This window comes from Astatotilapia calliptera, chromosome 4, assembly GCF_900246225.1.
Source record: "Astatotilapia calliptera chromosome 4, fAstCal1.2, whole genome shotgun sequence".
Classification (NCBI taxonomy): domain Eukaryota; kingdom Metazoa; phylum Chordata; class Actinopteri; order Cichliformes; family Cichlidae; genus Astatotilapia; species Astatotilapia calliptera.
The window spans coordinates 2,675,557-2,690,311 of NC_039305.1; the positions used below are offsets into that span (position 1 = coordinate 2,675,557).

The 14,755-nt window shown below is 43.6% G+C and overlaps 1 protein-coding gene across 2 annotated transcripts in view; it reads left to right on the forward strand.

Moving 5' to 3' along the window:
- The window catches only part of tmem104 (transmembrane protein 104), a 70,962-nt gene extending 59,805 nt beyond the window's left edge, over positions 1-11,157 (forward strand). For both annotated transcript variants that reach the window (XM_026163992.1, XM_026163993.1), the window contains exon 10: positions 10,276-11,157. In XM_026163992.1, the coding sequence (XP_026019777.1) occupies positions 10,276-11,039 (764 nt within the window). In that variant the 3' untranslated portion in view covers positions 11,040-11,157. The remainder of the gene's footprint in view (positions 1-10,275) is intronic.
- The last annotated feature ends 3,598 nt before the right edge of the window (positions 11,158-14,755 follow it).

Below are 14,755 nucleotides of genomic sequence, written 5' to 3' on the forward strand. Positions count from 1 at the left end.
CCTTATTATCGGCCTGGATCCTTTTCTTTGCTCTGTCCAGTTGTGCATCTTTGTTTTTGGTGCAGAGCAGCAAGCAGCCTTCCCAGTGTGTAAAGACAGTCTGAGTTTTAGATTGCTTGTTGGAGTATTTCTGCATGAGCTGCGTCTTGAGGACGAGTCAATGTGCTGGAGCAAATAGGCTGCATGCAGAATATGAACAAATGAACGATAAGAAGCTTGTTTGCGAGCTGGGGCGCTCGTACTCGTAGCCCCATATTTTGTAATTCTACCATCTGGAAAATGTATGTTGTGTAGTTGTTTTTTATATTGTGTCCCTGGGTGTTGGTATCCGCTTTATTTGAAGGCGCTGACACTGACCACATGAGACAGGAGACCCTGCCTCCCCTCCTGACCATTACTCACCAGTCCCCGGATGCACCTGCAGTCACATGTGCTGCCCTGAGCGAGGACTGGGTGCGTTTGATGTCAGGGGTAGCAGCTGGCCGGTGCGTCGGTGCCCCGCCCGCCACCCTCGGCTCCGGCCTTGTCACAGTTGTTGCCACTCAACTGTAGTCACCTCGTTGTCCAGAGAGCCCCGATTTTTACACCAAACATGAGTGATGGTGTACCTGCCTGCTGCTCGGCTGTCGGTGACATGCTGGGATATTCAGCAGAGTCGCCATTAGCCTGGGTCAGCGCGACACCTTTTATACAACCCAGAATTCCTAGCTGCAGTCATTTAGTCACCTTGTTTGCAGCGGTGCCATATAAATCTAAATTAATGCTTTATAGTGACTAATAAAGGACGTCATCAGGGCCATCTGCATCTCTGCGATAACGTGTCTCACAGCAGAAGTACCTCACATGTTGGTGAAGGACAAGGAGACAGAGAAGGAACCACAGTGCACAGCTTGTATATGAATATTCAGTGTTATGTATACACGATGCGTTGTAGCTGCAGTTAGATGTAGTTGGAGTGTCTTCACCTTATTTTTGTTGTTTTTTTCCACATTAATCTTAATAAATATAAGGTAAAGGCAGACATTGCTGTAACCTGTTGCAGCCGGCCTCTTCCTGCCCGCTGTCAGCAGAGTGGATCATTACTGGTGCTCCAGAAGGACACTTTCCAAACACTTACAGGAGTACACAGCTTCTCTAATTGTTATTGAGTCATATGAGACAAAGGGAAAAAGTTAACAGCCTGTCCGCTCAGTAAATAAGTATTCATTACTGCCAGCCATCTCTCCTGAGACGTGTGGATAGATGTGTAGAGGGGCTGCTGTCTGAGTTTATCAGTAGGTCGGTGCCATGTGGATCTCAGGGCTCCTAAAAACAGCCATCAGACTTACTTAGCAGGAAAGCCTTTAAACATTTGTACTCGATGTTTGTGGCTGAAACAGTCCTCGATCAGGAAACTCCCATCTCCCATTATTGGGAAAAATGAAAACATAGATTTACACTCTAGCTTGACTGGCTGGCAGCAGGATATGGCTGCGATGGAGTGACTTTAGTTTGTCCAGTAAAATAGTACTTTTTGATTTCAGTGTAATTCATTTAAAACACTTTAAATCTTTAAGATTTTGTCCTGAGTTCATCTTTCATAAATAGCTTTTGCTGTAAGTCAAATGCTGTAAGTTTCAGCGAGCCGCAGGTCTCTCCATCCATCTAATGTTCTTAGTTTACAACAACATAATGTAAAGAGCCAAGAAACTCCCCGCAGGGATGCTCACAGCTGCCCACTGCCATTTTAAATGGCCATGGGATTGAGATATTGTTTTTGAAGGTCAGGGGGACTCTGGTGGCTTGTTGACTGGAAAGGTTCTGCTCATTCAGAGCGAGGGGTGAATTATGAGCCGGTCTTAATGAAGTGAGCAGCAGCCAGAATCACAGTTCAGAGGTCCTGAAAAATTACATTTCAAGACCAGCTGATGAGCATCAGTCCTGTTCTGGCTTTCAGTGACATTTGTGCTGTCAGGAGCAAAGAACCTTTTCTTTTTTTGCGTCTAAACATTTACATGATCACGACCACTTTCAGTGTTTTTACTGCCTGCTTGGCTTCGCTGCTTAGCACTGATGTTCCTTTGTGTGATGGCCACTTTGATTTTCTGCAGAGATGGTTTTGAGGTGGTTCAGGAATCACGATCCAATACAACTGTATCCACTAGCTAAGCTTTTAATTAGAGACACTGACCTCAGGTCTTTGTTTACCTCAGAGGCGGTGTCATTACACAGAAAGATTTGATTAAAGTGATTAAAATGTAATGCTGCAGTTTCAGCCATTTGTTTAAAAAATCGTTAATGCTTAATCCACTTAGCATTGTGGTCGTCATTTATTTGACATTTGACCTTAATTAGGCGTAATATTAGAATTATGTTTTGTAGGCTTTTTTAAAAACATTGATTAAAATGTAAACGGCTGACACTGTCCACTGCACGCACTCACTGCTGGGTAACAACTGGGAAACCAGTATATATACTGTATACTTACAGAAAGTTGGGTTGGACATGACAAAGCAGCTAATAGCAGGATGTACAATGTTAGCAAGCAGGTAGCTGTAACCTAGCTACACTGCAGGAATCTGGTGATGGTTAGTTTGTAACATTAGCTGGTAAAATAACATGAAAATGCTTCGTGGAGTTTATAGACCAGCATTGAGGGTCAATTAACAGACCTTGTCTATATTTTTCATATATTAACATGGATACTTGCATTAGCTAACATTTTCCAGAGGAGAGATCCTTCCATGAATATGATGACAGTTTGACTGTGCTCTTCCCCTGATGCTCAAATTCCTGTTTGGTAAGAGGGGCTTCATTAGTTACACTGTATTAAGTGCTTCATATCCAACGTAGCAGCTAAACGTCAGTATAAAATCCACCATGGATTTTTCCCAAACATTGAGTTTGTGTTGAGCTAGGAGATAAAACTTTGCTGAATTTTTCGCACTCTGCGATGTCTTTTTGCAACTCGACTGAACTGGTTTTATTCTGTTTATTAATAATCTGAGCACCTTTTTCATTTTGTGGTTGATTGCTGTCCTACAGGAGCTGTGCTTTTGTTTTTTCAAAACTCTGACAATTGGCTGGGCTCTTAATGCGAGTTAATATCTGTTCATGCAGATTTTCCCTGATGTGTCACAGCTAATTGCTGTGCTATCACAGTTCGCATGTCATTACCAGTTTGGCCCCTTTCAGTTGCAAACTGATAGCAGACGGACTTCCTCTGATTGCCGTTTTATCACTTTATTGATGCACCAGAGTTGTTTCGAAGATGACACATGACTGCATGTTAAACTCGTGATGTTTAACATTTATTCGTAGTTCTTCCCCTGGAAACCATTTTACTGGGAAAGTCCTGACAGTCTATTTTATAAGTTACTTTAGACACGGACAATTTAAAAAAGCATCACAGTCATTTAAAATCAACATATTTAAGTCATAGTATAGAATAAGTATAAAAATCTAATAATTTCTTTTGAGAAAGTAGAATGAGCCAGAGAAATGTTATTTTTTTAGTCCTAACCTTTTTTTAAATGAAGAATAAACCACTTCTTTACATTGTTTGTTTCCTTTTTATAAAGCACCTTGAGGCGACTGATGTTGCGAGTTGTTGCTATATAAATAAAATGAAATTTTGCATCTTTATCAAAGCATTTAAATCAGTGAAACAGAGGTTTGGCTGGCTCGTGTCTGTGAACCTCAGCTGCAGCATGGGGTGCTAAACGGTGCAGCCAACTGCTGCGCTGCTTTGTGCCATGTATACAGAAAGCCCTATCCAACATCACAGAGCACGTTAGGAGGCGAGGAAGCCACTTATCACCCAACAAATACGAGTAATTCAACAGCCCCAGCAGCTCGCTACCTCTGTTCCTGATAGGCTTGACGTGATGGAGGCTCGGCACAGTGAGAATTCCTGAAACCCTGGTGAGACCTGGGCAAAGAGCCGGAGCTACTAATTACTGCAGAGATTATCCAAGAGTGCTCAAGGAGTACCTCTCTTAATTAGGGATGGCAAGATTGCTGTGCGTTAAAACTGCCAGGGGGGGGATGCTTAAATTGGCCAACGTGACAAGAAAACAAGCAGCATCACCAGAACCTCGTGTTACATTCGAGCGCGCAGCATTTCCTCTTCAGCACGGCTGCTTTTTTAAGCATCAAAGCACAGCGCAGAAGTCCTTGACCTTCCTGCAGTCATCAGTGAATTGCTCACACTTAAGTACTCGCGTTGTTCCATTCAAAGAGCAGGGCCTCCCAACTTTCAGCTTTCCTGTGCACCACTGCACATGAGATTGATCACCTCTCACCTTCTACCATTTTCTCCTCATTGATTGAGTCCAGGATTCCCATCTCTTCTCCGATAGCATCTGGGAGTCTTTCTCTCAAGGCAGTCGATGACTTCTTGGAGCATTGAGAGAGTCTGCCAGCCTTGGCTCTAACCGCGTCTGCTATGTTTGCTACTAGAGACAACACAGCCGTACGAGCTTGCTCTGGAGGGTCGTTAAGTTGAAGCATTCCTCACAAGGTCAATGGCGTTCCCATCCAGGTAATATAAATCACTGGCTCAAAGAGATGGACGGGCCTAGTCGTGGGGATTGGGATACGTGGCTGCTCAATTTACTCAGCTCCTGTTGTCGCACGTCAAGTGCGGTGGAGAGTATTGGTTGGGCTCAGTGTGTCTATGTGAAGGCGCATTGAATTAGCATATCTCGACGGGTAGGTGCAGGGGTAATGGCTCATCCTGTCTGTGATGGTATGTTGTGCAGGGGCTTTGAAAGATGGGTGTTGTTTTCACGCTTCCACATGTGCACTGCACAGACGTGGCACTGAAATCCAGTCCATGAAGGTGATTGTGAAAGTTTAATTTCAAACATTTATAACCTGTGATTTCAGTATAACTGCCCAAATAAGCTCCCACAGGCCAAAGATGGCTGATGACTGGTAGATATGCAAGTATACAGTCAGATCAGACATTAGTCACTCCTATGATGAAGTCCATGAGATGTCAGATTGCATCAACGTGCGAATAGTAGCATTAACAGCTCCAGTGCCTTTTGCACACTCAATCCATCACCTAAACCAAAAGGAGTCATTTCAGCAGGGCGCACAGCATTTCCTGTTGTGTATACTAGCAAGTGAGGACTACATCGATGTTTGTGACACCTAATTTACAGGTCAGTTAACTGGTTTGGCATTTTTAGGTTTTAGAATTGGCTAAGACTACAATAGAGCACTAAAATAATACTGTTTAGTTTAAACATCTACGCCTTTACTCGCTCACATACTTGGTAAAATTATCTTTGGGTCTAATTCTCCTGAAATCATTTGAGATTTATGTGTGAAATGTTTCCGGTGAGCAAATAAAAACCACAGAAGAAGACAGGAGCATTAATGGCTACAAGAAGACGTGATGAGTTTAGATTAACGCAGAGTCGTGTGTACGCACTACCCGGCTCTCTGTAATTTGTCACTGAATAATGCCTTTTAAGGAGTAATGAATGCCCCTTATGCTCGTCTCTTACGTCAGTCCAGAGAATTATGAGGCCTTACTGAATTTACTATGTAAATAAACTTCTACACTCAGTTAAGGTGATCAAAGCTAATATGCTTTCATTTCACGGCTGTACAGTACTCCAGCATTGAGATTCATGGCTTATAGGTGCAATGAGCGCGATAAAATTGTCACGGCCGGACGTGATTTGCCCACCTCGTGTAGCATTATGCAGGCGAGGGCCGGTGACAAATGAGCACATTATGAAAGCCTTCAATCTAGTGCTCAGCTCCTCTCTACCATCTGATTGACTTTCAGTTACTTTGAATTATAATCAGAATCAGAATCAGAATACTTTATTGATCCCTGGGGGAAATTATTTTTTGTTACAGTGCTCCATTTTAAACCATAATGAGTTGGTTCCTGTGACTTTAGTGGGATAAATGAGTGCTTTGTCTCTGATCAGCATAAAAACGTTCTAATTGTGGGCCAAAGAAATGTTTTCCAATCGATTCTTTTCAATTTAAAAGCATTTGGAGTTATATTTCATTTTTAAGCTTCAATAAGATTTGACTGGGAGCTTCCCAGTACAACCAGCCCCGTTGTCCTTGCAGGCTCTCCTGCAGCATCTTAATCTTGGCCAGACTTGGAAAAAGGTGCTTTAGGTAATGTAACCGTGCCCAACCACCCTGAGGCACTCTTAATTAAAAGCCCCGTGCTAGTTTCCTTCCTGTGCAGCCTGTGAGTGTTGGTGTCAAGATGGAGAAAAGCCTTCTTTCTCTTCCCCTGCACCTTCGTCTCCCTGGTGTACCGCAGGCAGACGGGTTTAGTTGCCAGCTATTTCACACATAGCTTCGTGCAGACAGAAAGGCGGAAAAAGATGAGAGTTTGAAGGAGAAAGAAGACAGGCGGAGCAAAGGGGGCAGACAGATGGTTTTGGCAATGACTCTTTCACACATTGCAGATGTTTTGTAGGAAGAGGAGCAATTCAGAAAGAGTATCTATACAGCACAGATAAATTAAGGGACTTTTTTTGCGTGTCATCGTCCTTGAAAGCTGGTGTGTTGCCCATTCGTTTGACATCTCTGTGTAAGAGGGTTGAGGTTGTAGCGGGGAGTCGCAGAGCTTTCCCCGGAGCCACAGATTACATTGGGCCTAAGCCAAAGATGCATTCAATATTGAACAGTCGTGAAACAGGTTTTACAGAGTTTGTGCTTACATGTGAAATTCAAGGCAAGCGTGAAACAAGGGTGCGAAATGTAGCTGTGTTGTGTTTTCCTGACACGGCTACATTTTCAGCAAGTGTTCAATCAGGCGGCCCATCAGTTATAATCCCATGAGTTTAGCCTCTGGAGACAATGGCCCGAGTTTTGGAGAAAGCTAAACGATGGACACAGCTTCTGGGTCTAATGGAGTTGCTTTCTTTTGACGTGGCCAGTAGGGGGCGACGTTTCTGGTTCTGCAAAGAAGTCTGTTTGAATCGAGGTCTATGACAAAATTAGCTCACTTCTCCTTTGACGTATGACCTCAGTAAAAACGCTTCTGATGAGCGCCATGTTTCTCTGTTAAATAATCTTCACTTTCTGAGTAAAACAGACGATAAAGGACGGCGCGCTTTAAAGTGTCGCTGCTTTGTGATAGATGAGTCGGTACCTTATGAGCTTGCAGTGTCGTGTCGTTGCCTTTTTTAAAATTGTGCACGATATAAAATATATACCAAGTTATACTGAAATCAGTGCTGATTTCGTTCGTTATCCATGCAGGTAAATTTAAGCAAGTGAATAAAAGTGAATATTCTTTTTCAGAGATCAGATTACTCTTTTGTAAAGCTCTACATCCACACTGAAACACTGAAACACTAAAACAAAGGCAAAATGAGCTTTTTTTCCTGGTTCTTCTTTGGTCAGCAGTTATTTTGCCTCTTGTACAGTGTAGATGAACAAAGCTTGCCTTGTGGCATATTGCATCCCTACAGTTTGGTCTGCAGATGTTAGATATTCCCATCAAAGACAGCGTGAGTCTCAGTCTTATAGAGTGATGTCAGAGTTTAAGGTATAGAATTATTTTACTGCAGATATGAGGCATATAATGGTCCGAGTGACACTTCCTAAATGTCACCGAGTGTTTAAAGGACAGCTGATAATGAAAGCTGAGGAGCTGGCTCCTGGCCTGGGCTATGACTAACTCCTGGTGTCACGGGTTGATTGAGTGTGTGTGTGTGTGTGTGTGTGTGTGTGTGTGTGTGTGTGTGTGTGTGTGTGTGAGGAGAGATGGCTTGCTGGGCCACATGACCGTTAGCCTGTAACAGGACTGCATGCGGCTCTCAGGAGTCTCCTTTAGACACAGCTGCCAAAGATGCGCCTCCTGAAATCAATTGGAGCTGCAGTGGGAACCGCAGGACGGTTTTATACTGGGCCGTGAAACGACCGCTGGTTTGTTTTTTACGCCTGATGTTTCTGGAACAAACAGCTGGAAGGCAGTTCAGCACTGCCATCTTTATCCACATGAGGTTAAACTCTGAGAGAACTGAGACCGGACTACAATGTGGTCACCATATCAGGTTTTCACCTCGTTGATCTTTTGAGAGAATTCACTCTATAACTATAGAAATCAGTCAAATGCACCTTCAACTTTATGTATGGCATGTTTTGGAAGCCCAGTTTAATTCAAAATAAAAGCACAAAAAAGGTGGAGAGACAATTATTTCTGATATTTTCATGTTTATATTTTATTTTTATATAATAATAATAATCTGATAACCAGTTTGGAGTTGAGTGGATTATATGCACCAAATACTTCATTTAAAAAAGTTGAATTAAACTGACGCTGTAAAGCCTGGATTTAAACCAAAATAATACTTATTGGGTACACTTTGCTGTTTTACAAGAACATTAAAATCAAGTGAGACCATCAGAAAAACGCTGTCTTAAACCCTCCCTCTTTACTATTTATCATCTCTTTTATTTGTTATTTGTAAAGTTGATAAATAATGTACAGGAAGTTCAGCTCCCTCACACTAACGCAGTCCTGCACTCACAAACACAAGATTCAATCTAAATACCTTTGATAACACTTGGAAGATTACAAGATTTAACCCTGTGGATGTTAGTAACTAATGTTAGAGTGATGTTACTGATATTTAACTAAATTAGATTTTTTTTGAGCTGCAGTTGCGCAACACTGAAGGCCAGATGACCAGATCATGATATCTTTAAAATAGCTTAATTGAAAATGTGTAAAAAGTACATTTACTGTAATAGTTTGCAGAAGTTTGAAGTTAAACATCTTCAAAAAATATAATCTGCAAGAACTATATAGTTTCTAATATAGATGTAAGATGCTTATTTGATTCATTTGACTTACATTTCTGTATTTAAACCCAGAGAAATGATTCATTTAGTGTAATGGTCAACATTTCCCTTTTACTCCTGTCAGCCACCACGCTGAGGCTGCAGTCACACAACCATAGAGACCGGTCAAGCACCCCATTGTAACCACCGATCACTAAGGGAAAACGGGTATTTTCCTGTTGCCAAGTGCTTCCTGTTACTACGTAGTTGCACAGAGTTATATGGGTACTACTGAAAACCTCCCTATGATTAAGTTCTTTGCAGATGTCTACAGTCACCCGCAAGTTGCATTGAGGACTCCAACTTGTCTGCAAATATTTGTGTGTCAACCAACCCACCCACCAACCCCTATCCACCCCCACCCAAATCAGTCAAGGCAGGCGGCCATCCCTCCCTGAGCCTTGTTCTGCTAGAGCAGGGGTCTCCGACTCCAGGTCTCGAGGGCCGATGTCCTGCAGGTTTTAGATCTCACACTGGGTCTGCACACCTGAATCAAATGATGAGTTCATTAGCAGACCTCTGGAGAACTTCACGACATGTTGAGGAGGAAATTTAGCCATTTGAATCAGCTGTTGGTTCAAGGACACATCTAACGCTGCAGGCCCTTGAGGCCTGGCGTTGGGGACCCCTGTGCTGGAGGTTTCTTCCTGTTAAATGGAAGTTTTTCCTTACTGCTGTCGCCAAAGCACTTGCTCATACGTGGGTCATATGATTGTTGAGATTTTCTGTTTTCTTTGTATTATTGTAGGGTTTTTACCTTACACTATAAAGCGCCTTAAGGCAACTGTTGTTGTCATTTGGCGGTGTGTATAAATAAAACTGAACTTAATTGAATTTGCCAACTAGGCCTTCTTAGTAAAAGCAGTAAAACTGTGAAAAGTGTTATGCAAACTGGAAATGGAGACTGTTCACTGTCAAAATAAAAGCTGGGCCTTTTCAAAAATGCCATATGGTGCGCTACTGTTCGGTGGTTAGTTGGCAAGTGTTTGCTCGTCAGGGTCTTTCGTGTAAACTGTGGGAACCTCAGATATCTGTTAGCAGCCAAAGCAAACACAGGGAGGTTTTTGGTGGAGGATCCTCTCGGCAACAGATTTCAGTCCGCAAACTCAACAAGCACTCACCAACTGGTTGAGGAATACACATCTTTCCCTACTGACTGGAGGTTGCCGAGGAATCACCCATTGGTCTTTGGGGGTCATTTGAGGCACACGGTGCTGACGCCCCACTGGCCTGCTGATTTAAATCCTCTGTTTGTGGGGTGCAGTCAGTTGGAAGAAAGCAGGCTTGTTTTGAACTTTAACTTCTTTCATAGCTACTCAAGAAAAATAAAGTGGAGCTGAAAATGAGCAGAATAGTTCTCCTTTCTACCAGGATGGTCAAATGTACAATAATATTATAGCTTTTCTGCCATCAGTGGGTTTTTAAAATCTATTTCCTGTTTTGTTTTTGTCCCTCCAGCTTTCACCATGATGATCATCTTGGCAGTAATTCGCATCGGTAAAGACCACGGCGCGGGACACCCACCTGTCGCCTCCTTGTCTGGGGTCCCCAACCTGTTCGGGGTGTGCGTCTACTCCTTCATGTGCCAACACTCACTGCCGTCCCTGGTGACGCCCATCTCTAACAAGAAGCGCGTCGGCTCGCTGGTGCTTTTCGACTACATCCTCATCCTCGGCTTCTACGTGCTCCTCTCGTTCACCGCCATCTTCTGCTTCGATAGCTCGCTGCTCTACGACATGTACACCCTGAACTTCACAGACAACTGCGACGTCTTAGACATCCCGGTGCTGCGCTACTTCCTCGGCTTGTTCCCCGTCTTCACCATCAGCACCAACTTCCCCATCATCGCCGTCACGCTTCGAAACAACTGGAAGACCCTGTTCCACCGAGACGGAGGTACCTACCCGTGGGTGGTGGACCGAGTGGTATTTCCCCTCATTACACTCGTGCCCCCCATCGTGGTTGCCTTCTGTACACACAACTTGGAATCCTTGGTGGGAATCACAGGGTCCTATGCCGGTACAGGGATCCAGTACATTGTCCCAGCCTTCCTTGTCTTTTACGCCAGGCGCCACCTGGAGCCTGTGATGGGCAGAGATGCCATCAACAAGCACCGGTCACCCTTCCGCCACAGCTTCTGGGTGTGGTTCGTTTTGCTGTGGGCTGCCTTCAGCCTCATGTTTGTCACAGCCAACATCATCCTGACTGACACCAAGAACTGAGAACTCGTATCTGTGTTTCAGTTTGTGGTTCCCGTACAGGAAGCCTTATTGCTGCTGGTTGGGCAGTGTGCCCTTTTTTTGAACGTTTGTTGGGTCAATTAAATGTAATTAAGAGTAATTTATCAAATATTTTTTGAAAATTCAATTTAGTTTTGTTTATATAGCGCCAAATCACAATAAAAGTTGCCTCAAGGCGCTTTATATTGTACAGCAGATACAGAGAAAAGCCCAACAATAGTATGACCCCCTATGAGCAAGCACTTTGGCAACAGTGGGAAGGAAAAACTCCCTTTTAACAGGAAGAAACCTCCAGCAGAACCAGGCTCAGGGAGGGGCGGGGCCATCTGCTGCGACCGGTTGGGGTGAGAGAAGGAAGACAGGATAAAGACATGCTGTGGAAGAGAGACAGAGGTTAATAACAGATATGATTCAATGCAGAGAGGTCTATTAATACATAGTGAGTGAGAAAGGTGACTGGAAAGGAAAAACTCAATGCATCATGGGAATCCCCCGGCAGCCTACGTCTATTGCAGCATAACTAAGGGAGGATTCAGGGTCACCTGGTCCAGCCCTAACTATATGCTTTAGCAAAAAGGAAAGTTTGAAGCCTGATCTTGAAAGTAGAGATAGTGTCTGTCTCCTGAATCCAAACTGGAAGCTGGTTCCACAGAAGAGGGGCCTGAAAACTGAAGGCTCTGCCTCCCATTCTACTTTTAAATACTCTAGGAACAACAAGTAGGCCTGCAGAGCGAGAGCGAAGTGCTCTAATAGGGTGATATGGTACTACAAGGTCATTAAGATAAGATGGGGCCTGATTATTTAAGAGCTTGTATGTGAGGAGCAGGATTTATTTTTTACAGTTCATTACAGTCGTCCAGCCTGGAAGTAATAAATGCATGAACTAGTTTTTCAGCGTCACTCTGAGACAGGATATTTCTAACTTTAGAGATGTTGCACAAATGGAAGAAAGCAGTCTTACATATTTGTTTAATATGTGCGTTGAAGGACATGTCCTGGTCAAAAGGGACCAAATGTCACATGTTTCATGTTCCACAAAAGTAAAGCTGGAGCAGTGCATGAGAGTTAAAGGGAATTTATTAATAGGGTTTTTTGTCAATAAACACCAGACAGTTTGAGTTTTTCACAAAGTTTTGCACTTTTTAAAAATGTATCCGACAGGCTTTTTGTGGCTTTTTAAGCCTCAAAAGAAGAGAAAGATGTTTAACCCTTATTTATCACCCGCCAGGATTGCTGTCCAAGTATCGGACAAAATTGTCAACGCAACCATCACTGGAGAGCGTTCTTCCAGCAAACGCTTCATTTAAAGCAAGCGTTAGAGTCGGGTGGTGTGACTCACATTACAACAACAACATTACGGGCAACCAAGTAGTTCTGAATGCTACAACGTGGAAAAATGAGTTTTTCCTTTGCAGTTAGCTCGATCATGTTGTTATCTGGAGGATTTGTAGACTACTGGGGATTTAGCTGTGACTCTATCGCAGAGCAGGTTGGTTTTATTCAGTCCACCTCTTCAGCAGTAATGGTGCTTCTGAAGTAGCAGCTGACACGTAGCATCACCCTGATACACAAGAATATGAATTATTCCACAGTGTGAAGGGCGTCTGCTCTGTCATCACACTGGCTCAACAACAATGTGCTGTTTTTGATCTGCAGCAACATATGCTCTCATTGGTAATCTGAGTACTCTAACATGCTACTTAACACGCCGTGCTGCTTAACAGCTCTGTGGGTTGCTCTTAAAGTTTGCCTCATTCATATTCCAAACTATAGAAAAGATCCGACGGACCTTGAGGGCAGAATGTTCCAGTAAAAATATATTAAAGCAAGCGGAAGAGCAGACATGAAAAAGAGCCTGTCACATTCAGACTTGTGCTCTGTTGCAAAACTTGATAATGAGATTGGAACTGGGACCAACAGAAGAAGAAAAACGAAGGGATCGGGGACGATCACTCTTTCATGTCTGACGTGCATCCATTCCTCAGCGGCGGCTGCCTCCAATCTCCTCGCCTCCCCCTGGTGAACAATGAAGCTCCGTCCGTGACAGATCCACTGACAGATAGGCTTCCAGGAGGAGCTCCATCTCTGTTTATCACCTGACACTCGCGCCTGTAGTTCACACACAGGGCATGTCTTCCCGTCTTCTACTCCTCAGCACCCATTCATGACTCTGTCAGCCTCGAGCTGTATCCATCACACAGCTGCACCTGACAGGATAATGGAGATCTACAGTGCTTCAGCTCTGGCTGTGACGAAGGCATCCGCGGCCAAAAGCGATGGGAGCCAACTGCACAGCTTCATAAAGTGCACGCTGTACTGTACACCAATGGTAACTTCACTGACACTTGGCAGCTTCTTCCAACTTCATTATCGCCCTTACACTTCCATCTTTGACCCGTTGCACGATTCTGTCTGTGTGATTTTCACATTACAGTGGAAATCATCTGGAAATACTTCAGTGCAGACTAACAACAACCAGAAAAACCTTCATGCTCGACTTATAGTGTCGCACACAGGTTTGCAGGCAAATGTAGGTGGTGCTCAGAGACCCAAGCAGCAGTGACCTCCAGCAGCGTGGTGACCACAGAGTGAGAAACTAGCAGCAGTACAAAGCGGGCAGATCCCAAATTAAATTTACCTGAACTGTGAGCTGAGCTGTCACAGCATAGAGTAACTTTGACATATGACAGGTTCAGCCGCAAAGCGAAGCACGGTGAACAAAACGCTGCTTTAAGGAAAACAGTTGAGATCACAACGCGGCAAAGATGAATGCAATCATGGGCAATGAACTTTCAGCCTTTGGAGACAAACAGCTCTGGAAATAAATGGACAAATGGAAATAAAAAGGCAGCAAGACAGTGTGCCATTGAACAGGGTCAAGTTGGCATTTTACATTCAGTCTGGCATCTAGAACAGAACAGAAGTCCCTCATCAGATAGCAACGTAGTTGCTGCAGGACGGCAACTTAACTGCACGTTAATATAAGCAACCTTTGTTTTTATGTAACAACGTAACCAGAATGCCACCAGCTGAGTGAAGTACCTGCTGCGTAGAGACACATCAGTGCAGACCGACTCAGACTGTTTATGAATCAGTCTGGGATTATTTGCAATCCTTCACCGATCTTCAGTCGCTTTTCTATTTTTGCTTTAGTGTGTTGGAGCTGTTAGGAGTTCTTTTGTTCTTTTTGTTGAATATGATTTTGTGACTGTTTGCAACCACCAAAGACAAAATTCAGCATTTAAGAAGCGCAAGAAAGTAGAGCTGGGAGGTGTGTTGCTTTATAACAGAGATACAGATTCCTGCTTGGCTGATGTAGTTTGGTTGCATCCGTCCATTTTCTACCACTTAACGGGGTTATGGGCTCACGGAGGCAGCCCTTTCCATCTGCTGCTTCAGCCCCTCTGTCGGATGTAGAGGACTTGCCAGTCTAATAATAAACTCTAGGTTTACTCTAGGTTAGCACTACTTCCCTTTATGTAAGGCTTTGACTTTGAGATGCTTAAATCGTGACTGGGTAACACCAAAGTCCTTCTCGAAGTCTTTGCCCAGTTGTTTGGATAAAATAAATAATTATTTAAATAAATGTAATTTCAGTGGATTCAGATCAGCATTAAAACCGCATATAAAGAGTCATAGGTCAAGTTTAATAAAAACCACCTAAAGGTTATCTCCGCCCGGATGCGTGCGGCTGTGAA